Source organism: Puma concolor, chromosome B1, assembly GCF_028749965.1.
Source record: "Puma concolor isolate L17-30 chromosome B1, mPumCon1.1.hap2, whole genome shotgun sequence".
Taxonomy (NCBI): domain Eukaryota; kingdom Metazoa; phylum Chordata; class Mammalia; order Carnivora; family Felidae; genus Puma; species Puma concolor.
In genome coordinates this window covers 187,589,811-187,616,468 of record NC_141670.1, presented here as the reverse complement: position 1 = coordinate 187,616,468, position 26,658 = coordinate 187,589,811, and the positions used below count along the sequence as shown (strand labels likewise).

The 26,658-nt window shown below is 44.9% G+C and overlaps 1 protein-coding gene across 5 annotated transcripts in view; it reads right to left on the bottom strand.

Moving 5' to 3' along the window:
* Window positions 1-26,658, bottom strand: part of CCDC149 (coiled-coil domain containing 149) — a 95,189-nt gene that overhangs the window by 48,755 nt on the left and 19,776 nt on the right. For 4 of the 5 annotated variants that reach the window (XM_086705317.1, XM_086705315.1, XM_086705314.1 and 1 more), the window contains 2 exons: window positions 11,433-11,594; window positions 9,438-9,476 (listed from right to left, as the gene is read on the bottom strand). In XM_086705317.1, the coding sequence (XP_086561443.1) occupies window positions 9,438-9,476; window positions 11,433-11,594 (201 nt within the window). Of the gene's footprint in view, window positions 1-9,437; window positions 9,477-11,432; window positions 11,595-20,180; window positions 20,552-26,658 lie in introns of those variants that run through there. The other variant, XM_086705316.1, reaches the window with a different exon arrangement.

Here is a 26,658-nt window from a genome sequence, read left to right as displayed (position 1 = left end):
GAGACAGAGAGAGCGAGAGCGAGAAAATCTCAAGCAATCTCTGTGCCCACCATGGAGCCTGACGCTGCTCAATCTCACAACCCTGGGATCGTGACCTGATGGGAAATCAAGAGTGGGAAGCTCAAGTGACTGAGCCACCCAGGCGCCCCCAAGCTAGGTTCTAGTAAATCTCCCCCAGCTTTGAAACTGACCTCTCTGGGAGGGCCAGGTGGGGGAGGCACCCTGCTTCAAAGCAGGGAGACTGAAATTTTACATTTCACAGGCTGGGTTTCCTGTCAACACATTTCTTTTTTCCTGTTCAGTCTGTTTAGTCCTTCCGCCTCTTCAACTCCAAAACAGTAACTTTGGGAACCAGAACATGACTGTTCTGATATGGTACCTAATCCCTTGCTGTATACCTTAAAGGGGGGTGGGCGAAATAGAGAAAAGAAAGTAGTACATTTCATCAAAGCACTCAAAATAGAGGAGAAAAGTTCACACAATTCTTTTGACCAAAAATAACACCCATGACTCACACACACTCACTATAACAATCCATCAAGCTAACACGTGGCTCCTGCTTATAATTTATCAGCTATGCAGAGCATTCTGTCTCTGTGTTATTGAGAAGGACTCTGTGACCATCAGTTTGCAACAGCAGCACTATAGAAAGGAAATGTCAGAGAAAGCGTGGCAGACAGGCTAACACTGGGAAGGAAAACCAAACTGAGAAATTATTTCCTCTAAGTCTCTGGGGCAGGAGGTAGCTTAAACAGCAAAACATAAAAAGGTTTAAAGAGAAGCCTCTTTTAAATATGCAGATCTAGCCAGGGCCGATGTGAAAGGGTGACATTTTAGCTCTGATAATAGGGGAATGAATACAGTGGAATGTATCATAGGACCCATATATCGCAATCACTCTTTCTGGCTGGAAGTTCAGTAAAATTGTGATGGGGAAGAGAGGAGAGGGAGATTTGATGAGGACATAGCTGGAACATTCTGGCACACCTTCAGCAACGAACAATTCAACCCCCGATTATAAGCGATGTCTGCAGAAGCGTGCTTCCAAAGCCAGTCCTTGGTGTGGGCACCATGGCGCTCATGGAAATTCTCTCTGCACAGAGGTGAGGGCCACAGATCCCGATAGTTATGTGAAGGCAAAGATCTGGAAGTTGAGAGAGCAGTGTGGATCTCACACCCCAACCTTTCCGCCTTTGGGGGCAGAAATTCTCACCGAGGCAGAGTCCCATGGGCAGGGGGCGTCATTTTTCCGGCTTTCTTCAAGTCCCACTGTATCCTAAGCTCTAGCTTAGCTTAGTGCCTCTGCCACTAGGTCTCCATTCCCCTCTACGTGCCATAAAATATGTCAGAAAAGTTTACATTCTAGATGCAATACAGTTTTTTTTTTTTTTTAACTTACCAGAAGTGATGGGAGGGAGATTTTTTAAAAAGTAAATGATATATAAGTTGGCAATGACAATTACTGTTAAGGACTCTTGCTTTCAATGATCAAGTGATCGACACTCATGCACAAGGGAGGTTTTCAGGACACTAGTTGTAAGAAACAGCCCTGGATCTTTTATATGGGAGGGAAAAAAAAGGATCCACTACATACCATTCTTCTTGACGTAAGAAAAGATGGATATGAAGGGGATCAGAATATGCCATTCCAAAATATTCCACTTGGCCATAAGGATATTTTGAGCTGAAGGCAATTGAGAGTCCATAGATAGAGACAGTTTCCTTCCGTCCTCCCCATGTCTGCCTAAATGCAGGGCATAAATTTCCCTTTGTGAAGTGTTCCATCTTCTTCCATACCAGGAAGAAGCAAGAGACTCATCACCAGAGAGCAGCCCCTGACACCGATGAGTCTGCATAAACAAACCTTACTAAAATAACCCTTAGCTTCCATTAGTTTCCTCGTACATTTCCTAGTTACTTTCCCACAGTTTATCATCCCTTGAAGCCCAGACGTTCTTTCTTTTATTAAAACGGTATATAAGCCCCGAGTCAACAACTTCTTTGAGTCTCACTTCATCTGCGAACCTTCCCATTCATGTAAAATATTCACAAAATTGTATACTTTTGTTCTTCTGTCTTTTGTCGATTAAATTTGCAGGCCCTTGTGTACTGAACCTAACAGGATAGAGGAAAGGCAACACAAAATAAAAGAAAGCGATAAAAAGCTTAAGGTTAACCTTCTAACCTTGCACTAGCTCAGACGCTGGGGAGAGCAGAAAAAGGGGAGGAGCCACATGTTTCCAACGAAGTCCTTAAATGATTCAGATCAGCAACAAGGGGGCAGGGGCAACATTCCAGGAACAATCTCTCACACCATCCTCAATCTCGGTAATTTGTTAGCTATACGGTGTTGCAATAACCTAGCCATGGAAAAGTTAGTCTCCATCATAGTGTAGAAATGATGTATACCAAAAACTCCGAAAACTTACTTCTCAGTTGACTGACATATCAAAACGACAATTTAAAAGCGGGAGGGAAAAAAAATAAGTAAAAGTCAGAGAAGTAAAACCTTGACCTATGCACTTCCGGGAGAACAGTAAGGAAAAGAGAGGGTGAGTGGGAAAGAGACAGAGACCAGACTTAGAACAGGCTGCTCGACAAGGTGTTAAAAAGTCCGAGTCTCTGGACTCCTTACACCCACACCTTTGATAGGGGAAAATGCTAGGTTAAACAAGAATGTTAAAAAAAAAAAAAAGTTTGATGAAACATCAAGTATACTTGAGCGGTGTGATTGATAGCAAATTTAATGGCAATTTCTACTCTGCTGCTTTGGTCTATGGTGGCTCCTGTGTTAATAGTAACAGACTGAAGCTCGCTTTGCTGAGCAAGGAACCCCCTATTCATAGCAACTGCCAAGATGATGACCTCTGCTACAGTGACAGTTTTCTTATTTACAAAAAAAACAACAACAACAAAAAAACCCAAAAAAAACCCACCCAGCCAAAGCTCACTCCATACATAGTTTTTGGCTGTGCAAGGGGCCCTCAGCAGCCTACTCCGACCTCATCATCTCAAAGCACACACTTGCTAAGGAACCATTTCCAGGCCCGCAGGCAAACAACACTCTTCAATAGATCTGGGAGGCTGCTGTTACGATGAACGTTCGCTTCATCTTGGCCATTAGGATTCTGTGCCTGCCCCTTAGTGTCCCCCGCCCCCCTTAGTAACTCTCAAGTTGTCTGGACTTGTCGAGCCTACATTTCCTCATCTATAAACTGGGGGATGGGGGTGGGGTGCTCTCACCTTCCTCCCAAACCCCTCGCAAGGATTCACAGAACCGATAGCAAGATGCACGGGTGCTCAGAACAGAGTTGCTGTCACGGAGATGTGGGAGGGCTCCCACAGGCTGGGCCTGCACTTCTTCCCAGTGTCCCTGGTGGGACAGGAAAGTCGTGCTATTCAAAGAGTCATGAAAAGAAACATCTCAAAGCACTCAAGATCTTTGAAGGAAGTTTTAGGTTCTGAGCATCAAACCAGGGCGCGTATACAAAGTTGCTCTGATTTGCAGTCACTGGGGAAGAAAAAAAGGTTGACCAAGAAGACTTTTCTACTGAAATAAAAGGCTCCCTCCCATCCCCCAAAGGGCCCCTGCATGCTCTGATTTCTCCAGGGTCAGCATTCTGGCACATGTCACCGTCTAAAGAAGCCATCACTCTACAAGGGAAGAAAGCAGAGACTCCCGCTTAAGCCGGGAGGAATTATCTCCCGTGATGTGTCAGCTCAAAATCAAAACAGGGGAAAACAAAGATGCGTTTGATTGTTTACTCAAGGAGGAGTTTGAATGGGGAAAATGTGCTGCTGTGACCCCAAAGAGTCCCATCTTCTAAGAATATTAACCCAAGATAATTTAAATTCCCTTTGTCTCCTTTGGAGGAACTGCTTGCTTAACAGAAGAAAAAGATTTCAAAGGTTGTTTGAGATCTTCTGGTGATGTCTCAGTGCAGTGCAGAGAGGTACCCTGTGTGCGGATGTGCTGGGGGCACCAAGAACAAATTTTCATTTCGACATCCCAGGAGAAGCGATTAGGCCATCGCTGTTGTCACGATTTCTTCACAGCTTCTGGAATGGATGGCTCGACATTGGAAATTGAGTTGTTTTAAAAAGGAGGCTAAGTTCTAAGGCTTTCTTTAGCCTCGACAACTATATTTCTAGAACTACAAACACGAAAGTTCTGGTCTGTCCTCTGTGGAGGAGACGAAGCAGGAAAGTTATCTATGGCCACATGCTGGTTGCCACAAGAAAGAACACTGGCTTCCCAGGTAGAAATTCCTAGCTGCTTCTGGTTCTCCACCACTTCTAAGGAGAGGGCTTTGATTAAAGCACCTGAATGTCTGGACTTCCAAAATGGGTTGGATTCAATGTTGACTATGCTTCCTCCCCACTCAGTCTAAGAGTCGAATCTAGAACAAAAAAACCTGAACGAGAGCACTGAACTACGGGTCAGCTGACGTGGATTTTAGTTCTGCTCTGTTAACTGGTTGTGTGACCTTGGACGAGTCACAGGAAACATGAAAAACATTCACCAAGCACTCACTAAGTACCAGGCAATGAGCATTACAAGCATTATCGTACCAATGCCTCATAAGAGCTTTGTGAATACGCCTCGTTACGATGTTCACCTTGGACAGGAGGAATTTGAGTCTCAGAAAGGTCAGGCAGCTCCCCTGTACTCCCCCAGGCTGCAAGTGGAAGGAAGGGTGAAATTCGAATCAGTACGACTGGACACCAGAACCCAGCCTCTTACCACCTACTGCTACCCAACGATGCGACCTTGCGACTTTGCAGAAGACCGAACTTGCCCGTGTGACTTCAGGAGAGAGTTGGGAGGTCACGTGTGTACAAACGCGTGTGCCTCTACGGTCTGTGAAGAGCACAAAGCACTACAAAGGCTAGGGATGTGGTACTGGTTCCACCTACATTCGAGAAGAACCCTCAAATACGTTTATAGTCAGCTCAAGATGCGATAACAAAGTGCCACAGTCTGGGTGGCTTGCAAATAACAGAAATTTAGTTTTGCAGAGTTCCACAGGCTGACAAGCTGACGCTGGGGTGCCAGCATGGTCAGGTTCTGGTGAGGGCCCGCTTCGGTTGTGACTCCTTATTGTATCCTCGCAGCGCGGGGAGCAGAGCAGAGAGAGCGAGCTTTGTCATGACTCCCGTAAGGGCACTAATCCCGTTTGTGACGCCTCCACCTCCAGGACCTCATCTCATCCCAACTACCTTTCAGGGGCTCCAGCTTCTAATACTGTCACACTGGGGAGGAGCATTTCAATATATGAAAGGGGGGGGATACAAACATCCAGTCCGTAACAGAATGATCAAGCCATCTGTCCCTCTGAGTTGAGCAATCAATGGGGGAAGGGGCCAGTAAGTAGAGACCAGAGAGATTCTTCCTCCTAAATCAAGAAACAAGGCTGATGGGCGATGAGATGCTCAATGTGGCCTCTCCTCCTTTTCCAAGAGGTGGATCTCTTGACCTCCATGTCCCATCCATTAACCCGACAGCTCGTTCTTGTTCCAGTACCTTCTGCTTATATAAGATGTACTTGCTTTGCAGGGAGAGGGGTAAATACGTCACCCACTGGTTTGCCTTTGGGATAAGCATGTAATGTGACATAGGAGGCATTAGGTCAGAGTGCAGGCTTCTAACCCCTTCTTGCCAGAGGAAAAAGTTAAGGAAATCATTGTGCTTCTCCCTTCCAATCCTGTCACATGTATGCCAAAGCTGTTTGCTTCTGGCTGAATGGAAAGTTTCATTGTCACCAGTGACTAAGCATTTAATGGTGCATTTTCTTCCCCACAAGGAGCTAAGGAAGAAGGCATCTTAACACCAACTCCCCAAAGACCAGTCACATGCTTTCATAAATAAAATAACCAAAAGTAAATAAAATTGACAAAATATATTTTGAATGGGTAAAATTCTTTATTTTTCCAAATAATGGAACTATTCTCCATCACCCCCCCCCCCCCCCAATATTTATCAAGACGTTTCCTGGCAATACTAAGCCAGAATTCTCTCTCTTGCATCGGGTTCTACATTTCTCCCCATTGCCACCAGTGGCCACTGACATCCAATATATTTTAATTATTTTCTGTATTGTTTGTTCAAAGCATCTGTACTAGAATTAGGGTGATGATATTACTTATTGTCTAAACCAAGAGATTTTGGAGAGAGGAAAGGAGCACTAATAGAGATTATGCCATGAAAAACTGGAAACGTTCCTGGAAAAACGAAGGTATGGTCACTCTAACTACAATGCAAGTTCTATAAGCTCAGGGAGTTGGCTCTGACTTTTTCACACCTGTGTCTCCACTGTCTAAATTAGCACAAGACACCCATGAGATGCTCAATAAATAGGTACTGAGTCACGGTGGCTCTGAGCACCTGCTCTGAGTAAACTGCAGGGGTTCAAACTCTGCTCCAACACCAGTTAATTACCAACCCCTCTGAGGCCCTATGAGCCAGGAACCTCCTCTGTGGCCCGAGCTACTTCAAGCTGTCAAAGGCAAACAAAAGGGTCCCGACAAGGGCAGTGGTAGACAGATTCGACACACTAATATACAATTGATTAAAAAAGAGGATAAGGTGGAGGAAAGGATGATAAATATTTATTGGTGCTCACCCAGTGCCAGGCACCATGGTGAGGACTCTGCCTGCACTCTCTCATTTGTTCCTTACAGCCACACTGTATGGTGGGTACCATGTGGATTCCCATTTTATGGATGAGAAAGCTGAGAATTGGACACTGAAAGGAACCTTCCCGAGGCCACACAATTAGTTTCGTGGGTGTTACGGCCGGCTTCCTAGCAGCCCTTCTATCCTGGGTGATTAATCTAAGCCAATTAACATATGATATTCTCAGGGCAACTGGGTGGCTCAGCCCGTTAAGCGTCTGACTCTTGGTTTCAGCTCAGGTCCTGGTCTCACGGTTCGTGAACTGGAGCCCCGCATCGGGCTCTGTGCTGACAGTGTGGAGCCTGCTTGGGATTCTGTTTCTCCCTCTCTCTCTGCCCCTCCCCTGCTTGCATTCTCTGTCTCTCTCTCTCAAAAAATAAATTAAAAAAAAATTAAACAAACTAACGAACCAAAAAAACCATACGAGACTCTCCTAGTGAATGTTAGTAGACCAGAAATGGTAGCATGTCCTACACTCGCCCAGTCAGACTGGAGAGAAGGACTTCTATTCCATGCCTGGGGTTTCTACCTCTCTTGCTTAGGGAAACCTGCCTGAGAAGAAAGCTGATACTCAGATCAAGAGAAAGCTGATGTTAAAATCGGCACAGTGGTAGAGTGATCAGATAAAACACAGGAGCCCTGTTCGATTTGAATTTTAGATAAATGATGAATAATGTTTGGTATAAATTTGTCCCAAATACCGCATCGGTCATACTTTTATACTAAAAAAGTACCAATTGTCTATCTGAAATTCAAATTTCCCAGGTGTCCTGTACTTTTATTTGTATTTTTGTTTGCTAAGTGTGGCACAATGGAGAGAAGGTGTCCACGCGATGGAGAAGAAACAGCACGTGCTACCTCTGAGCTTCTGGTTATGTGAGGTCATTGATTTCTTCACTGTCTGAACACTTTGGAATTTCTGTCACCTGTGCCCCCACGCATTCTATCCCACGCAGCAAGTCAGAGGTTCTAAGCCAGGCGGGAAGGACGCAGAGCCAGTCACACCATCACACAAATCCTAAAGGGACAGAAACTGAACGCCATATGCAAATCTAAAAAAGCCAGTGCTTAGGACCTGAACTGGTTTTTTTTCAGAGCCGTAAGAATGCAGCTTGACAGACTTACTGGAATTCATCAGATTCTCCTCAGTCAATGTAAATTTTGTATTATAAAGTCACGGAACGCGAATTCACTTAAACTGTAAAACCCCTTCATGAATACTAACAAACTCTTAAAATTTCAACAAAGATAACTGTTCGCAGACACCAAAAACACAAACACATGTAGCAATTCCAGACTGAGGATCCCAAATTTAAACCGTTCATGACAAATCTCCTTGTAATTTTGTTTGGGAAAAAAAGTCAATTAGCTCCATAGCAAAATTTGCCTTTAGATCAAACCTGGAGCATTGCAGAATAATCAAATTAAAGTAGGAAGAGAGTATAGGAATGAGCAGAACCGAATAACCAAATGGGTAACCATAGGACTGAGCTGGTGTTTAAGGGTAAATGCCCCGTATGTGTGCGTGTGTGTGCGCGCGCGCGCGCCTTGGGCATACTATTTACTCAGCATCAAAAATCTCAGGGTGGGGGGGCGCCTTGGTGGCTCAGTCGGTTGAGCGTCCGACTTCAGCTCAGGTCATGATCTCGCGGTCTGTGAGTTCGAGCCCTGAGTCGGACTCTGTGCTGACAGCTTGGAGCCTGGAGCCTGCTTCGGATTTTGTGTCCCCCTCTCTCTCTGCCCCTCCCCCGCTCTTGCTCTGTCTCTCTCTGTCAAAAGTAAATAAACATTAAAAAAAATTAAAAACAAAAATCTCAGGGAAATGGACCCAACACATTTATATGTGATGCCAGGTATATCACCAATGAACAAAACAGGACGTTTGGGAAACAACAACATATATATATATATATATATATATATATATATATATATATATATGGGTGTATACAACTGGATTAAAAGAAATGTGATTTATAATATTCCTGAACATAATGTTATGAAAATCCTTTTTTTTACATTTTTTTTTTTAACGTTTACTTTTGAGAGAGAGACAGAGTGTGAGCGAGGGAGGGGCAGAGAGAGAGGGAGACAGAATCTGAAGCAGACTCCAGGCTCTGCACCATCAGCACAGAGCCCAACGTGGGGCTTGAACCTACAAACCGCGAGATCCTGACCCAAGCCGAAGTCGGACGCTTAACCGACTGAGCCACCCAGGCGCCCCTAACGTTATGAATATCTTAGCTGTCCCCAAATTAATCTATAAATTTAACAAAGCCCCAATCAAAACACCCATAGGTCTGTTTATTTGGGTGGGATCAGAGGAAGGTGTGATAAAATGTAAGTTTTATCTGGAAAAAGTAACAAGAAAGTTGTGAAAAGCAAAAGCAAAGGGAAGGAGACTAACCTAAACAGATGTCTCAAGTATTATAAAGCCAAAACAACTAGAACAGTGTGGTACAACCCCGGAACTACCCAGGAAGCTCAAGAGAACAGAACAGAAAGTTCATAAACAGATCCACAAATATCTAAGGATTTGTTCAGTGACAAAAGTAAGCACCTAAAATGTGTGGGGGGCGGGGGAATGGATTCATCACTAAACAACATTGACTACCATTTAGGAGAAAAAAACATAAATGGCGTGGGAGTTTTGCTGGTAAGGAAGCTCTCTACACATTTTGGGATTCCCTGATCCCCCAGTCATTGTAAGGCGTCAGTGTGAATAATCCAAGAGTTACCAAGCTTCAGGAATAAGTCTTACCTGTTTCCTTTTTTCAGGGGGAAGTGATGGATCTCCATCCTACAAAGAAACAAATATTACATTTTACTTAAAAACAATATATGTGCTTGGATTCAAAAAACCAAACCAAACTATGAACTAAATTCAGACCCACCCACCTGCAGTCAATAGTGTCCCGAGCCAAATTCAAATATAGTTTAAGAAAAAAGTATAAACTGAACCAGTTATTTTGGAAAAACCTCTAGGAAATAGTTCCAACGAAACATATATACTTTTTTTTTTAATGTTTTTATTATTTTTATTTTTCACAGAGAGAGAGAGAGAGAGAGAGAGAGACAGAGCATAATCAGGGGACAGGCAGAGAGAGAGAGAGAGAGAAAGAATACAAACCAGGCTCTAGGCTCTGAGCTGTCAGCACAGAACCCAACATGGGGCTCAAACTCATGACCTGTGAGATCACGACCTGAGCTGAAGTCAGACATTCAACCGACTAAGCCATCCAGCCATCCCTATACTTTCTAAAACTATGTGAAACAAACAAATAAACTGGATTTATCACAATTATTTTTGAACAGAGCCCAAAATGAGATAATATTTCATTTGGGTTGAGTTGAATTCGTCTTTTAAATTGTTAGATCCAAAAGGAATAATAGTGGACCCACACATGCTTGAGTTTTCTCTACTGGCAGAACACTTTTAGCGGGTAGGGAAGAAGGGATATGCTCAAAATAAGCAAGAATTAACTGAGCTCTTCCAGTCCACAGGCTTTCTGTCTTAAGAGGATCTGATTCCTCTCTCTCTTGTGCCACCTGGGAATAAAGAGAATTCAGGTTCAGGTGAATGTGTAAATGTTCAGTAAACTCTTCTATCTGATGCTGCCCGTGTGTAAGTCGACAGTATTTTAACCTGCAGAATCTTTCTATTCTATTTCTGTTCCAGGACAATGATCCCAGTGCAGACAGCTAAACGTTAGCCATAGCGTTAGCACCCCAAAACAGAGACTGTATCTGTGAGAGAAGAAAGTAGGAAGCAAAATAGGGCTCTGCAGTTGGTATCTTCCATTTCAGTGTGATCTGTATCCTTAAAAATCCTGCCACGTGAAGACCCAGAGAGAATCTAAATGCTCAGGATAAAGGAAAGGTTAAAGAAATTATGGGAAACTTACTCTGCAACTGTTTTTTAAAAATGAATTGAATCTGTACGTGTGGCCTAGAGAGATGTTCCAAATAAAGTACTGAGTGAAAAGGGCAAATGTTGGAACAATATTCACACAACGCTGTTCAACAGCGCTCTGCAATGATGGAAATGTCCCAGATCTAACTGTCCAATACAGTGGCCACCATGGAAATCTATACCAACATTATCCAATATGGCAGCCATCCGCCAGCCACCTATGGTGACTGGCCCCATGAAGTGTGATGACTGAGCCTGATGAAGGGAGTTTTCAATTCTATTGGATTCTAATTAATGTGAAATGAGATTTAAATAATCTCATGTTACTAGTGGCTTCTAGTGCAGATTTATAATATGAATCCTATTTTAAAAGCCCCATAAAAGGGTTCCTGGCTGGCTCAGTCGGTAGAGCATGCAACTATTGATCTCCAGTTGGTGAGTTTAAGCCTTACCTTGGGTATAGAGATTACTGAAGAAAAAAAAACAAAAACAAAGATAAAAAGTACAATACAAATAAATTAATAAGTAAGCACATATAAACACACATAAACACATAGGTATATATGCCTATTTCACGGGTGCCAAAGCAGGTGGCCTGGAACCACATATACATCAGCTAGCGACTAGGGCTGGGCTGTGGAGGAAACGGGTGACAACTTTCACATCTTAATATTTCCACTTTGGAACTATTTGAATGCAATCCTTTTTTTTTTTTTTTCTTTTTTTTTTTAAAGAAATGGCATGTCAAAATCCCTGCTTTATTTATTTTTTAAAATTTTAATTCCAGTGTAACCCACTTTGTGTCATAAGGGGACAAGGACGTCACCGTGACGTAACACGTACGATCAACTCTCGGTATTTCTTCTTCAGGGATTGGTGGCGCTCTCGAAGCTGATTGGCCATGAGTTTGTACTGGTCCCTTTCTTGCTGGCATGTGTCCAGCTCCTTGGAGAGGATCAGCAGAGCTTCCTTTTTACTCTCCAGCTTTCTTTTACACACTAGGTACTGCAAAACAAACAAATCCAAGCCGTTGGTCAAAAACATCAATGGACCTCCGTTTGCCATACGCCGTATTTAATAGACCCCGTGGGGCTGGTTGCGTTTTGTGGCCTTTTTTATTTTTAGAGGTCATATACCCAGAGACATCAGTGAATGACATGTGCACGTAAAGATGGCTACGGTACATGATGTATTCCTTTCGTGACAGAACCAAAAAGCCTTATATGTTTGTGAACTTTGGCAAACTGGGATAAATAGATAAAATCATTTAACCGACGTATAATGGAAAAAGCAAAATATTTTTTTAAAAAATGACACAGATAGATAGTTGGAACCAAATTTTGTTTTAAAAGGATGTATATATCCAGATAAGATTATGTAAAATCGTATTAAAATGTAATGGAATGATATACACAGAAAGACTATTCAATACAAATTTTGAAAAAAAAAATGTTATTAACAACTCTTGGTAACAAAAGTATTTGCATGTGTTTTTAAAGATTTTATTCTTTATGCTTTTCTGTGTTCTCTAGAATAAGCCCTTATGACTATTCTATAATTAAAAAATACAAAAATGGTTATTAAAAATAACTTAATTGAACTATATATCACTGCAATAGATTTCACTTGTCCATTCAGCCCAGCAGACATTTTCTCACCTGAGAACATTTGTTCACTAACTCCACCAAGATATGTACAACTTCCGTGGTTCCAATGCAGGCACCCACCCCCAGAGACCCACTCCCCAGAGACCCACTCTGTGAGCTAAGTATTTTAGCCACACTTTGAATTACCCCCAAACAGTTGAGTGTACCTAGCTGAAACTCTTCTTCAGAGATACAGGATATCTTTGTCCCTCCTTCTCCCCATCACCACCCCCCACCCCGCCCCCCACCCCTGACCATGAACTACCCTCACCTGATAATCATCCACCACCTGGGCCACTGTGAGCCTGACTGGGACTCTTTTACTTTTATTGGATATATTGCACCGTCTGGCGTTATTCACATATGTGAAATGTGGCATTAAATACCTTTTGAATTTGCCCCGTAAAAGACCAAATTCAGAGCATTCATGAAAACAATTTATAGTTTCATTATACACTCTGACATGAGCACTTTGTCATTATGGACGCTCACACAAAGCAGAGAGAGAATCAGCGCTCCCGTACCATTGGAGTCAATGCTCTTTTATGGACAAAAAGCATTACTCATATATAGTGCTTGCTTGGAACTGACTTTGTTAAGTTCAATTTCAAATAAATGAAAGGGGAAAAAGAGAGTTTTGTGCATTAGCACGATTTTTTTTTTTCCTTAAAAAAAAAAAAGTAATTGCTTAGCTTTAAAAACAAAGGGGAAAGAAAAGCCATTCTGAGACGGATTTGCGTTCTAAGGGAGGACACTTCCACCTTGGGTGAATCTTATTCCTGGCAGTAATGAGGTTGGAATCCCGCCTTAAAACATCCTGGATTTTTAAGACTTTGACATCGACTTCATGGAAGCAAAATGGTTGTGTTGCCACTGTGATTTTTCAAGAGTAAAATCCCCAGTGAGTAAATATCAGAGGAGAGTGGCTCAAAAACCCTAAACTGCAACATCCTAAAAGAGGTATTGGATTTCACAGGAAAAATCCCATTTACACACAATTTAGCCGATCTGCCCTTGTGCCTCCGGTTCTGCCCTTGTGCCTCCGGTTCTGCGGCCGAGATCAGAGGCCTGGGTTGTCAGTGCTGTTAGTCCTGGTGGCAGGAAGATGGCCACCCTTGTCCCTCCAATTGATCAGATCCAAATCTGAGGCCCCAAAGATACTCAGTCTCCCAACTTTGGGGAAGAAAACCCCAGCTGCATGGAGACGCCGTAAGGTGCTGTAGGCAAGATTGGCTGTAACAGCCGGTCTACTGAAGGAGAACAGGGAAGGGCCACCACCTAAGGGCAAAGTGGAAATTCAAGTTTCCTGACCTCGAACTGCAGTCTGATGGGATCAGAGAGAGAAGCTGTTTCTCTCCCAAGGCAAGGTCCAAATCAGGCCTCCGAAGCTGTGAGTAAGAGGACTCCCTTCCCTTGGGTCTAAGGTGCCCTGCAGGAAATAGGCACAGAGGCCTTTGCCAAGGCCCCGTGACCTGGGATTTGATGAGTGCAGTCCTGCAGTTCTAGTCCCTTCAGGGCATGGAAAACAGGACAGTTATTCCTTCACCAAAGGGGAAGAAAGCAAACTCATTCTGTACGGAACCTAGAGCCCCAGCAACAAAAGGCTGGTCTCGAGGAAACCACTGCTGGACTGCTCTTCCTTCTACTATGGTCTAGAACAGCCAACTGCAAAAACTGCATTGTGTCACTTATTTTTATCAGTAGAACCCTCAGGCTGAAGCCTCATTGCTGCAGCAGCTCAAAGCGGTGCTGCCCTGGCGAAGGTGGGGACACCTCCCCCACAGCGCCCTGACCCCGGTGTGGCAGCACCAAGAAGGAACACTAGTAAACGCTGCTCTGTGTCCCCCTGGGATGCTCATGAAAATGCGGGTTCCCGGCCCCAGCTCAGGGAACCCACTGACTTGGAATCTGGAACCGGCTCAGGAATATGCATCGTTAGCACACCGGCACGGGTGATTCTGACTTCATCTACACTTGGAAAACACAGGCTCCGGGGACCTCCAGCCTCGTGGCATCTTGGAAGTTAGAACCCCAACTACAGTAGTCTGGAGAACCTGAGAAGCCAGCGGCAGCCCACGGGTCCAAGGGCGAGGCAGGCTCTCAGGACTGTTCCGGGGATATCTGAGCCACTTTGTGTAGAAGAGAAGGGTTCTGAATAAGTACAAGCATGGACTATGTTTTATTGCATCTGATCAAAGAGCTTACATGTATTATTAAAATAACAATAGAGGAGCGCCTGGGTGGCTTGGCTGGTGAAGCATCCGACTTCGACTTCGGCTCAGGTCATGATCCTGCCTTTCCTGAGTTCGGGCCCCACATCCAGCTCTGTGCTGACAGCTCAGAGCCCGCAGCCCGCTTAGGATTCTGTCTCTCTCTCTCTCTCTGACCCCCCTGCCACTTGCGCTCTGTCTCTCTCAAAAATAAATAAACACTTAAGAAAAAATAACAACAGAAAACTCTGGAAGGGTTATGTGTGTGGAGGGGATGATACTGGGGAATGGGATGGAATTTCTTGTACTCGTTCTAAAATGGTGATAGTTTAGTCCCTATGGTAGCTGTTAACATGACCCATTTCGTATCCCTCCAATTGGAAACAAACAACAACAACAACAACAAAAACTGCAAGGAAAGGAAAAGGTCCCCAAGAGCCTCCTTGTTGGCAGCTGTGAACAACCAGCAAGAGCATGACTCCAGCCCCAGCCCTGGTGGTGGGGCGGTGTGAGGGGAGGGCAGAGGGAAGGGGGGGGGGCAAAAATAGAACAGAAAGCCAGACAAGCCAAGTTACCGTACTTGAGACATTTCAGCTCCTAAAGGAGGATGATGGAGGAGGTGGACAGCAGAAAATCACCAGGCAGAGCCAGAAGGCCTCCATCCAGAAGCAGGTCTAGTGAGGAGCTAATCATGAACTTTGGGGACCCTAGGAGAGCCACAGAACAAACACACACTGCCTGGTCCTCGGTTTCCTCCCTTGGAAAATGAGAGGGGTTCCCAGGTGCCCTATAACTTGAGCAACCCACGATTTTAACACCACCATCCAATAGCAATGGGGGTAAAGGGTGTCTGAGAAAACACTGGGGGTGAGGGGCTCCCGTCCAGGAAGTATGACTCACTTCAAGCACCCAGAAATCTCTTCTTCTGCCTTCTCTAGGATGGAGCTGGCTCAACGATTTCCAGAGACAGGCCAGGACAGTGGCAGTTCCAGAATCTCTAGGTAGCAGAGGCTAAGGACACTACCTGGTTGCAAAGGGTGCTGGGCTGAAGCTGTGTTTGCAATAACGATGTACGATAAAATGAGAAAAGGCCAATGTCTATGTGGTCGACGTTAGTGCCTCCCTCTGACATGTCCAGTTCTCCTTTCCTTCCAGGCACATGGCGGGACTGTCCCTCGTCATGCTCTGGAGTGAGACAGAGCCATGTTACTTGCTTTATCCAGTAAAGTGGGCCTGGAAGGGACACGAGGGACTCCCAGGGTGAAAGCACTGAAGAGCCAAGGTAAGAATCCCCAAGCCTTCTCCTCCCCTGCCACAACACATATTGCTATGGAGACGTCACAAGAACAAAAGAGCCTGCAGTGTGGTACCCACATGGCAGACAACTGCCCTGATGAGTCATCTGGGTCCACGGAGAAATTTACATGATCCAGAAGTAAAACTCGGTGGTTGTTAAAGTACAGAGATTTGGGGGAGGTGTTGTTACCGCAGCATAACTTAGCCCATCCTGGCTCATACAGTCCATGTCAAAGAAAAGGAGCACAGGGAGCCTGGTGGAGATTATATTTGTGCACCCCACCCCTCACTGTGCTGCTGCTGAATCACCACAACGATGAAGACACACAAGTATTATTATCATCACTATTAACAAAAACCAAAGTTTTTGTGACAAATGCTTTCCATGTATGTGTGCCTTTAATCCTCACAGCAATCCCGTGAGGTTACTCTGCTATCATGACATTCATTGTCTAACGAGGAAATGAACTTGAAATAAAAGAGTTCATGTAATGTGCCCAGGGATGGACAGAGTCAGAATTTGAACTTAGATCTTTGTAGGGCCAACCCCTTGAAACCCCAAATCCTGAAAAACTAAGCATTCTGTGAAAAAGAAAGAAAGAGAAAAAGAAAGAAAGAGAGAGAGAGAAAGAGAAAGAAAGAAAGAAAGAAAGAAAGAAAGAAAGAAAGAAAGAAAAAGAAAGAAAAGAAAGAGAGAGAGAGAAAGAAAGAAAGAAAGAAAGAAAGAAAGAAAGAAAGAAAGAAAGAAAGAAAGAAAGAAATCCTCAGAATATTCATGGAGTTGGTCACTACGTTGAGTCAGTATTCCCAGCACAAGGAGCTATGGGAGGGCAATTCTGAATTTGGCTACGTTTTAGACCTAGAACAAATGAGTGAAACCTTTATCTCTTCGCCCCCTCCCCTCTAGATCTAGGGGGCCTGCCTCTTCTTTCCTCAGATTGTAGGCCTGAAGGAAGGAGGAAAAAAAAACAAAAACCCAAACCAAGAGGATCCACAAGCATCTCTCCCCTGTGCTTTTTGGGAGGGAGCCAAGTGGAAGCAGTAAGTTTTCTATCCACTTACAAGAAATGGGATAAACTAAGGGTGTCAGAAAAGAACCAGAGGGCTGTTTCCTCCAAAGAGGCTTGGTCGGAACAGTCTTGTGTAAGCTGTAGCTGGTCTCAGCCACTCATTCAACAAATATTTTCTAGGCGGCTTCTCTGTGGGAGGCACTGAGCCAAACACCGGTCTCCCCAAGGGATAAATGGTCCTGTTGATTTTGAAAATGAAAAACATGATACCTGGATAACAAATCTTATTTCCACAATCCCTTATGGGTTTTTCTGAATCTCCCGACGTTCGGAAAACTGAAGACATGTTCACATCCCATTAGTGACCTCAGCTGACGTGAGGGTGTTTATTCTTTTTTTTTTAGTTTTATTTATTTTGAGAGGGAGAGAGAGAGCACATGTATACAAGAGATGGGGGGAGGGGAGAGGGAGAGGGAGAGGGAGAGGGAGAGGGGGAGAGAGAGAGGGAGAGAGAGAAAATCCAAAGCAGGCTCCACACTGTCAGCGTGGGACCTGATGTGGGGCTCAAACTCATGAACCGTGAGATCATGACCTGAGCCAAAATTAAGAGTTGGATGCTTAATCGACTGAGCCACCCACGTACCCTAGATGTGAAGGTGTTTATGGTCTCTATGCCACTAAATGTCAATATTCATACATTTGCTGAAGACAAATCAATGTGTTTGATTATTGACTAGTCACTGCCCTGGAGTCTGCTGGGGCCAATACACAATGTACCATATGCTTAAGGCATTTCCTCTCAGATTCCAATAACTTCAGGAACTGAAACGCCTCTGGGGCCCAAGGAGTTTAGACACAGGGAACCTGACTTTTATTTGAAAGTCACCCTTGCAAATCTCTACGTAGTCTTGATGACATGTGTGTGACTAAAGTCCGATCTTTCTTGGACAATAATTGTCCCACACCTAAGCATTTATTGGATATTGACTTCCTCACATAGGCCAGGAAAAACTAAAAGTACATTACATGCAGAAAATCTTCAAGCTGCCTTAAATGCTATGTGTCTATTCCCATAGCCTCCTATTTTGTTTATTATTTAGAATTAGCATTGAATGCTGGAGCTGGGATAAACCTCACAGGTAACCCAAGCGACTTGCCCGACTGCAAAGAACAAGGTTTCTGGCCTAATAGTGTTTTCCAAGTGGTGGGTCACGACACATTAGTCTGGGTAGTGAAATTAATTCACCTGAAATGTCATTTTCTTCAAAAAGAAAAAAAAAAAGATACAGAACAGAAGATATCCGTGTGCATCCCATGAAGGTAAGCATTGTTTCACCAAGCTTTTCTTTTGGAGCATGTGTGTAGGAATAAACACACGTATCTGCATATCTTCACACATTGAGCGTGGACTGCCACTCTAAAAGCCTATAAACCACTATTCTGTAAAAGGCCACCCTGCACATGTATTCGTTCATTCGATGGATGTTTCATGAAGGCCTCCAAGGGAGGCAAGAGTGGGATGGAGGTTGGCTTTATGGGCAGGGGAGGAAAGCTACAGACAGGAGATGGCACTTGATGCATTTTGAGAGTTGAGTGGGCATCATGGCGCCCAAATAAAGGCCATTATGTCATGGAGATTATTAGTTCTTTGGGACTGAGGCACAACCCTGATTAATTAATACCCGCTCTGCCCCCCTCACTGGGCTTCAAACGGAAGGTGCTATGCTAAAATTGGACTTTGTAAACTTTTTCAAAATTCAAGGTACTACGTCCATGGCACTTAAAGCGAACGAAACACTTTCACAGACATTCTCTCATTTGATGGTCAACATTGTATGACAAGTGGGACAAAAACTGTTTTCCTCATTTTAAAAAAGAGCTGAGATTGTCTTCCCCAGAGTAACAGAACTAACTACTGTCAGCTCAAACCAGGAGTCTGAAGTACAAATTCCAGGCTCTTTTTAGTATGCTATATTGGTCCCAAATACATTAGTAGCAGGTCCACATATTACCTCTCTTAGATCTAACCATATTTAAAAAAATGTCTATTTATTTATTTTTGAGAGAGAGAGAGAGAGAGCAGGGGAGGGGCAGCAGAGAGAGAGAGAGAGAGAGAGAGAGGGAGACAGAGAATCTTCTACACTGACAGTGCAGAGCCCAGCGTAGGGCTCGAACTCATGAACTGTGAGATCTTCACCTGAGTTAAAACAGGAGTCGGACCCTCAACCGACTGAGCCACCCAGGCGTCCCAGGGTCTAACTACATTTTTAACCAAACGCTCTCAGAGATAACTGTGTACTCGGAGTGGTGCATTTTGACTCATAGTGTGTTGAGGCCTCGTTTGGAAGACAGGTGGCCCTCCTGGGACCCTTTTCAATCATATTCCACGGGGAAGGACTGAGGCGCAAGAGGCCACCTAGCCATCTGCTCGGTCACCAACCAACTCGGTCCCGGAGAGTTCTCGCCGCCTGTGTACTGATGAACACACTGGGCTCTTTGCCGGCTGAGTCACGTGGATGAGACGCATAGTTTTTCAAAGGGCACTTGCACACGGTTACGTAAGCTGTGACTCAGGCCCCGGACCCTCTTCTCTTCATTCACTCAAAACCTTACCCCCCTCAACCAAGGGGATTGCCTTCAGTCCAATGGGCTTTCCCGTCATCTCTTGCTGGTTTCATCCAAGTTGGTGTCACCAGCTCAGCCTCTCACCTGCGTTCACTCTCGTCTCTAACTCTGTGTCTCCATCTGAACATCTGAGAGGCAGCTTCAACTGAACCCTCACTATCCCCTTGAACTTGCCCTGCCCTGAATCTTCCCCATTGGGAAGTGGTACAAACCATGTTTGGTTTTCCATTAAACCTTGGAGTCCTCCTTGCCTCTTTTCTTTTGCTCGAAGCCCTCATTTGCTTCATCAGCTAATGCCATGGGCTCTACCTTCACAGGGTATATTGAATCAGGTACTGCTTACCCACTTCCCCCACTCTCACTCTTGTTCCATCCACCATCATCTTTAAGTTTATTTATTTTGAGAGAGAGAGAGAGAGAGAGAGAGAGAGAGAGAGAGCACGCAAGTGGGGGAAGGGAATAGAGAGGAGAAAGAGAGAATCCCAAGCAGACTCTGCACTGTCCGCACGGAGCCCCATGTGGGGCTCAAACTCATGAGCCATGAGATCATGACCTGAGCCAAAATCAAGAGCCAGACACTTAACCGACCGAGTCACCCAGGCGCCCCCGCCATCATCTCTTGATTAGACCGTGGCCCCAGCCTCTTGCTTCACACTGTCTGCTTCTACCCACCTACAGTCCCTGCTCCGTGTCATAATGAGAATGATGCTTCTTAACGGAAAGCAGATGGTGACATGTAGTGACTCAAAGTCCCCCACGGCCTCCCGTCACATTTAAAACAAAACCCAAAGTCCTCCCACTTACCCTTGCTCACTGCTCTCCAACCTCACTGGCCTCCTTGCTGGTCTATGACCACATCAAGCCCACTCCAACCTCAGGGCCTTGGCCTTGCTGCTTCCTCTGCTTGGATTGCAGGCTTGTTCCCTGGCTTCCTTCAGATCTGTTGTTAACGTCTCCTTCTCAGGAAGTTCGTCCCTGTCTGCAAATACCCAGACTCTCAATCCTCTTACACGGTGTTACGTTCCTTCATTGCACTTAATACTTGATCTTGAGTTATGTAACTGATGACTATTGGTTTATTTTCAACATCTCCCTCTCCATGGCCACGAGTGCTTTGCTTTTTCATTCTAGGTGCCCCACATTCAGAATGATGCACGGTATATAGCTGGTGCTCAATACATACATACAACGAATGAGAAAATGTCATGCATTATCTTACCATATCTCACTATAGCCTCAACGGTCTGTGTGACACATGTGGTTTTATCCCCATTTTACGGATTCTCAAACTCGCAGCTGGTAAAGACCACAAGAATCACCTAAACCAGACCCCTAATCATACAGGTGTGGAAACTGGAACCCAGACCGTGCACTGACTTACCCAGGGCTGACTAGTAGGACCCAGAGCTGGACCTAAGCTGAGGGCTCCTCTCAGCCCAGTGCGTTTCTCTCCACACACCAAATTAAGGCACGCATCCCTGGCGAGACATAAGTGCCTATAAATGTAGAATGGTGCCTGGTACTTTTTATAGCAATAAAAATTATTAATAAAATAAAAGAGAGAGTAACAGATGATAATAAGTAGCCTGATAATCATTCATTAATAGTCACGAACTATAGTATGCTAAATGTTATAAAGACATACAAAGTTCCCAGAAACACAGGAAAGGCAGCTTAAAGCAATGGTTGAGAGCATGGCAGAAGGAACTGGGACACTGCAGTCAGATCTTGACTTTACCGCTCACTAGCTATGTGATCAATTACTTAGCTTCTCCGTGCCTCAGTCTCTCCGTCCGTTCAGTGGGTATGATTATAGTATCTTCATAGGGCTAGTGTGAGAATTAAAAGAATTAGTATGTGTGAAACATTTACAATAGTAAGTGCCGTATGTGCATTGCTATTCTATTTTTCATCACAAGGAGAGGATCACAGCTCGGCAAAGAAGGTGCTCAGAGAGTCAGAGGAAGATGTGAATGTTTGAAACGGATCCCAAAGGACATGTGGAAGGATTGTTTTGCTGGGGGGGTAGCTGCGGTTGTGACAGGTAGTGGTGATGGGAAAACCATACTCCTGGCAGGGAAACGGTCCCAGCAAAGCTCAGAGGTGAGATGCCGGAAGACAGGCTGTCCGCATGGCAAGCAGCATGCTGGGCTGTCTTGGGGGGAGGAGTGGGAACGAAAGCTACCTAAGATAAAGCTGGAAAGAGAGACAGATGGGTGGTCAGGTCAGAAAGGGCCTGGAAGTGGTGTTGAGGAGTTCAGATTTGATTCTTCCAGCAAGCAGGAGCCCCGAGGGTCTCTGAATAGGGGAGTGACATTAAGAATCCTTTGAGGAAGACAATTTCGGCCTGACATCAATGCGGTGTAAATTATCTTTGACTATACAGCTTGGGTAAAATTTGCTGCCAAGCTCGCAGGGGGAGGGGAAGGCAGCTGGGGTTCAGGGCCCCGCTTTGCCGACACACCTTTGGATCCTGCAGTTTGATCTGATCTGTCAGGCCGACAAAGAACACACTGGCTTTGCTGTTTCTTAATGTGGATTCTGTTATCACCTTGTCTAACACAGTTCTGTTAGGCGGGGTGCTACCCAGGCAACCGGCTGCAGGCACAGGGTTAGCCTCAGCCACGGCGGCTGCTATCAGAATCTTATCAGTGGGCGGACGGGTCACGTGGCTGCCCAACCGCAGGTCAAAGGGCGGAGACGAGCAGGGCAAACCTCACGAAACCGGCCCGCTCTGGCCAGGGGATACACACTTGGTTCTCCCTGTCTTCCATCATTGCTCCCCAGTCAAGGCGTAGTTCTGCCTGTTAAGTTCATGTGTGGCGTGGGGGCCACGCCCCCTCTTCATGTGTGGCGTGGGGGATATTTGCTCTCTTCTCGGCCCAAGAAAAGGAGGGTTTGGGTTTGTTTTCAGTAAAGGAGAAGGAGAAAACAAATTAGTATTTTTTGAACGTCTACTATGTGTCAGGCACTGTTAGGAGTAATAACGATGAGAAGTGTAGACTTTCATTTCATTAACAATAGTAATTAGTGGCATAGTGACCACTATTTAGTGAACATTTTGTTCCAAACTGTACGCAATGATCAACTTGAAACATTAGATTCAATCCATACAGCTGCTCTATGACATAGGTTGTATGATTAGCCCCATTTTAGGCAGGAGAACACTGAAGCCCAATGAGGTCAATTTATCCTTCATTCCTAAAGTAGTAGTCAGTAGCAAAGCCAGACTGTTCCCTGCGTTGGGTTCTAAGCAACAGGACCCTTTAGCTGTAAGTGACAGTAACTGATACTCTAACGCAGGAATGTACTGGAAGGATATTGGCACTCATAGAATTGGCAGAAGGACAGAGAAGTCGACTTGGAAACAAGTAAGCAGCGAGGTGACTCTGGTGGCTGCAGGCAGGACGAGGAACCACCAGGTCTCAGTGCAGGAAAGATGAGGTTAGAGGCCACCGATCGGGGCAGAACGGGGTAAAGTTTCAGCTTCTTCATCTCTCACCTCAAGGGGTGGCCTAAAGTAGATCATGTGCCATCCTTTGCCTGGGGGAGCACAGGACACCCACACTATAATCTTGTGCTCTGTCCCTGCAGATTATATCCAGGGGTAATGCCCTCCCACCCGGGGTGTTGGTGCAAAGAGAAATGAATGCTGGGGAGTGAGAAAACAACGACTGTTCACACACTAACCTGGGTAGATCCATTCTATTGAGCTTATTCCTCAACTTTGCCAAGGTCCTCCTTCTGGGGGCTTATGAATAAAGGTTGAAAAAGAAACAGTGCACATTTAATAACAATTCCTTTTATTCTGATTAACCTCTGAGACTCTATCAATCACACCCAGAAACACCTGGAGAAAGGAGAAAACCACCTGGAGAAAGGAGAAAACCACACACCAAGTACACGGGGTAATCAGTGAACATGAATGCAATAAACGGTAAAACATGCCCGGTTTTCAGCACGTGTGCTAGACCTCGTGAAACACTTTTATTATCCTCTCCAAGATAGACTTCTTTTGAACTGCATTTCAATTGTATTTTTTAAAGCACAACTCACAAGTCATTTGTCGATGTCAATCCCTACCTGCATACAAACGCCGCGTAGGTAGCCTTGTGCTCTCATCCTAAGAACCGAGACCTACAGTTTTCACCACTGAGTGGCTTTTATCTACCCACTTACTGTTATCTGCAATAAAGCAAATCATAATTTGCTATAAGGAAGATCATAATAATTAAACGACTATCTGAAATACCACATTACTGTTTAGATGGCTTTACAGCTAGACAAATGCGATGAGAGATAAAGGTGGCCAGGCTGTCAGGGAGGGAGCCTCTCCACCGAGTGACTCTCTCCCTCGAACAGTGACTCGTGGTCCTTGGCGATTTTTACGGATGGGGTCAGGCTAGCTCTCGTTAGCCGCTTCGAGAATATTACCTGCTAATCCCCAAAGGCTTCACAATGTGCTGATAAACTCGTGTGGCTGAAGGGTTCGTGTTCAGGAATGATTTAGAAACTTCTCAACTGTAGGCTCCCTCTTTTCTGAGAGGTATTTCCCCCTCTGGTCCTCCTCTACTTCCTACTTTCTCACTGCCCTCTTCTTACCCTATTCTCCGTCCTCCACCCAGGAATACCTCCTTTCTCACCCAACATGCGGCTTCGGGCAAACAGTATCCGACAATCGACATAACTTCAACTTCCAATAAGCCACTCCCTCCATTCTCAGAAGCCCTACTCTGCCCTGCCCAGTGATGTCTGGCCGGGACCATCACGACAGCCTCCTCTTGCCTCCTTACCTGTCTGGCCCAGGTATGAATCCCTTTGAAAACCATACATCAGGTCCTGCCACTCACTCACTTTTAAAAATATCCCTGTTACGGAGATTGGCAAACAAGAGCTCTGCGGTACCTGGCTGCAGTCTGCTTCGGACTCCTCCTGCCCTCTTCCTGACTCCTGGTAACCATGTGACATTCCAGGTACACCTGAAGTAGGGCATCACAGCCACCAGCCCACCCATCTGCCTCCCCACCGACTGAGGCCTCCCTGCAGCCAAGGTCCAACTCATTCACCTTTGCATCTCCAGAGCCAAGCTCCTGACCAAGAGTTGAGTGCTCAATACACTTTACATTTGAGATGTAAATGAATTTTGATTCCCGCTAAGCTGAAATATATTTACCTATTTGTAATATATTTTTTAGGAAGCTAATCAATTATTATTTATTATTAAGCTTAACTCTCGAAAGTCCATTTTTAGCATCATTTAGAAAAAGAAATCTGGTGGGGCGCCGGGGTGGCTCAGTCAGTTAAGCGTCCAACTTTAGCTCAGGTCATGGTCTCACAGATTGTGGGTTTGAACCCTGCGTCAGGCTCTGTGCTGACAGCTCAGAGCCTGGAGTCTGCTTCAGATTCTGTGTCTCCCTCTCTCTCTGCCCCTCCCCTACTTGCACTCTGTCTGTCTCTCTCTCTCTCAAAAATAAAAAATAAACGTTTTTAAAAAAAAATGTAGAGAAAGAAATCTGGTTGCAAAAACTTGATATGTATGGAGAGGTCACAAGACAGTTCCTATAGAATTGCCATAATGGCATTTGTAATTTCACCTCATTTTTATTCCTTAAAATGAGCGCTTCCCCATATCACAGGGGCATAAACTTCCTTTACACCTTCATTCTCTGAAATCTTGCAGACTGACCACTCCAGATATACAGGACTGTCACTTAGGGACACACTGAACCTTGCCAGGCAGAGTTTGGGCATCTATGGAGTAAGATGCTAAGTGGGGCCAACCCCACGTGGACAGTCATCTCACGGAGGTCCTCCAGCCTGCGGCCATCGTGACCACACCACACTGACTCACCCGTGGGAGCAGCCTTTGCCAGCCACGATCACACCCCAGTCTCCTAAGCACGTCCACAGCCCTGTTCCAAATCTGTGTTCGCCTGTGTAATTTTTAGATAACACTTCAGCAATTTCAGGTTGGTAACAATGATTCTAATGCCATTCTCTAAGATGACTTTTTTTTTTTTTTATGATCTAGCTTTCTCTGAGTCACCATGGCGGCTTCCCCCTCTTCAGTATTACTTTCGACAGGCAAACTTTGATGATTTGAATGCCCCAGGGGATGTGCTGGAAATTTAAGTTAAGTGAGATTTCAGGTAATTGGAAGAGTTTATAATGTGAACTATGGTAGCTGGGGGGTATATGAAATTCACTGACAGTCTTGGTTAAGTGAAGTTAGGAATAACGAGGGTTTGCCTGAATATCTATTTCAATCCTTCCCTCCTGTTATTCCTTCCTTACTCCCTGTCCCCACCTTCTCAGTCTCTGTAACGTCTGAGTGCACCCCTGTTCTTTTCAGGCCAATAAAAATTAGGAGGAAATGCAAGGAAAAAAGACTGCTTTCCTTCTAGTTGGCCATAAATGGGCTAGGAAATCCCTCTCATTTGCTGAAGACGGCATATATTTTTAAAGACCATTGCTTGCCTAGAGCGACTTTGCTCTCTCCCCAGCGCTAGGCTGATCTGACCTTGCCTCCGGCTGAGATGCTGATGGCAAGGCGTGCAATTCAGGTTTGTTTCACAGAGATCCAGGATTCGGGATGGGGCACTAAAATCGCCCACGCATCTGAGGTTCACCCTTTTCCATCCAGGCTGCCAGGGGCCTGGGGTACACTAGCTGTAGCTGACAGCCCACATCACAAACACTCACATATACAATGACATATTAAAACATGTAACAGTCACACATGGAATGTAATGAGAGATTCACTAGGCACTTCATTATGGGATAATAATTCAATTCCATTGCAGAAAGCCTTTCTTGTGGGCTGGGTAGCAATAAAAAGCCAACAAAGCATGGACAACATTTTGGTCAAACTGTCTTTGAAAGCTATAAAATTGCTGTGGCTCATCTTCCCCCTGTCTCAAAAAGAAATCATAAAAAAAAAAAACAAAAAAAAAAACAACAAAAAAACAAAAAAAAAAAACCAACCAACCCTGGGGCACTTGGGTGGCTCCATCGGTTAAGCTTCCCACTTTAGCTCAGGTCATGATCCCGTGGTTCATGAGTTCGAGCCCCGCGTTGGGGGTCTGTGCTAATGGCTCGGAGACTGAAGCCTGCTTCGGATTCTGTGTCTCCCTCTCTCTCTGCCCCTCCCCTGCTCACACTCTGTCTCTCTCTCTCAAAAATAAACATTAAAAAAAATAATAATAAAAAACCCTAAAATCCTTACTACTGTTGAGCCACAGTGGCCGCTGTATATCTATCTGCCCCTGACTTCTCAGATCTG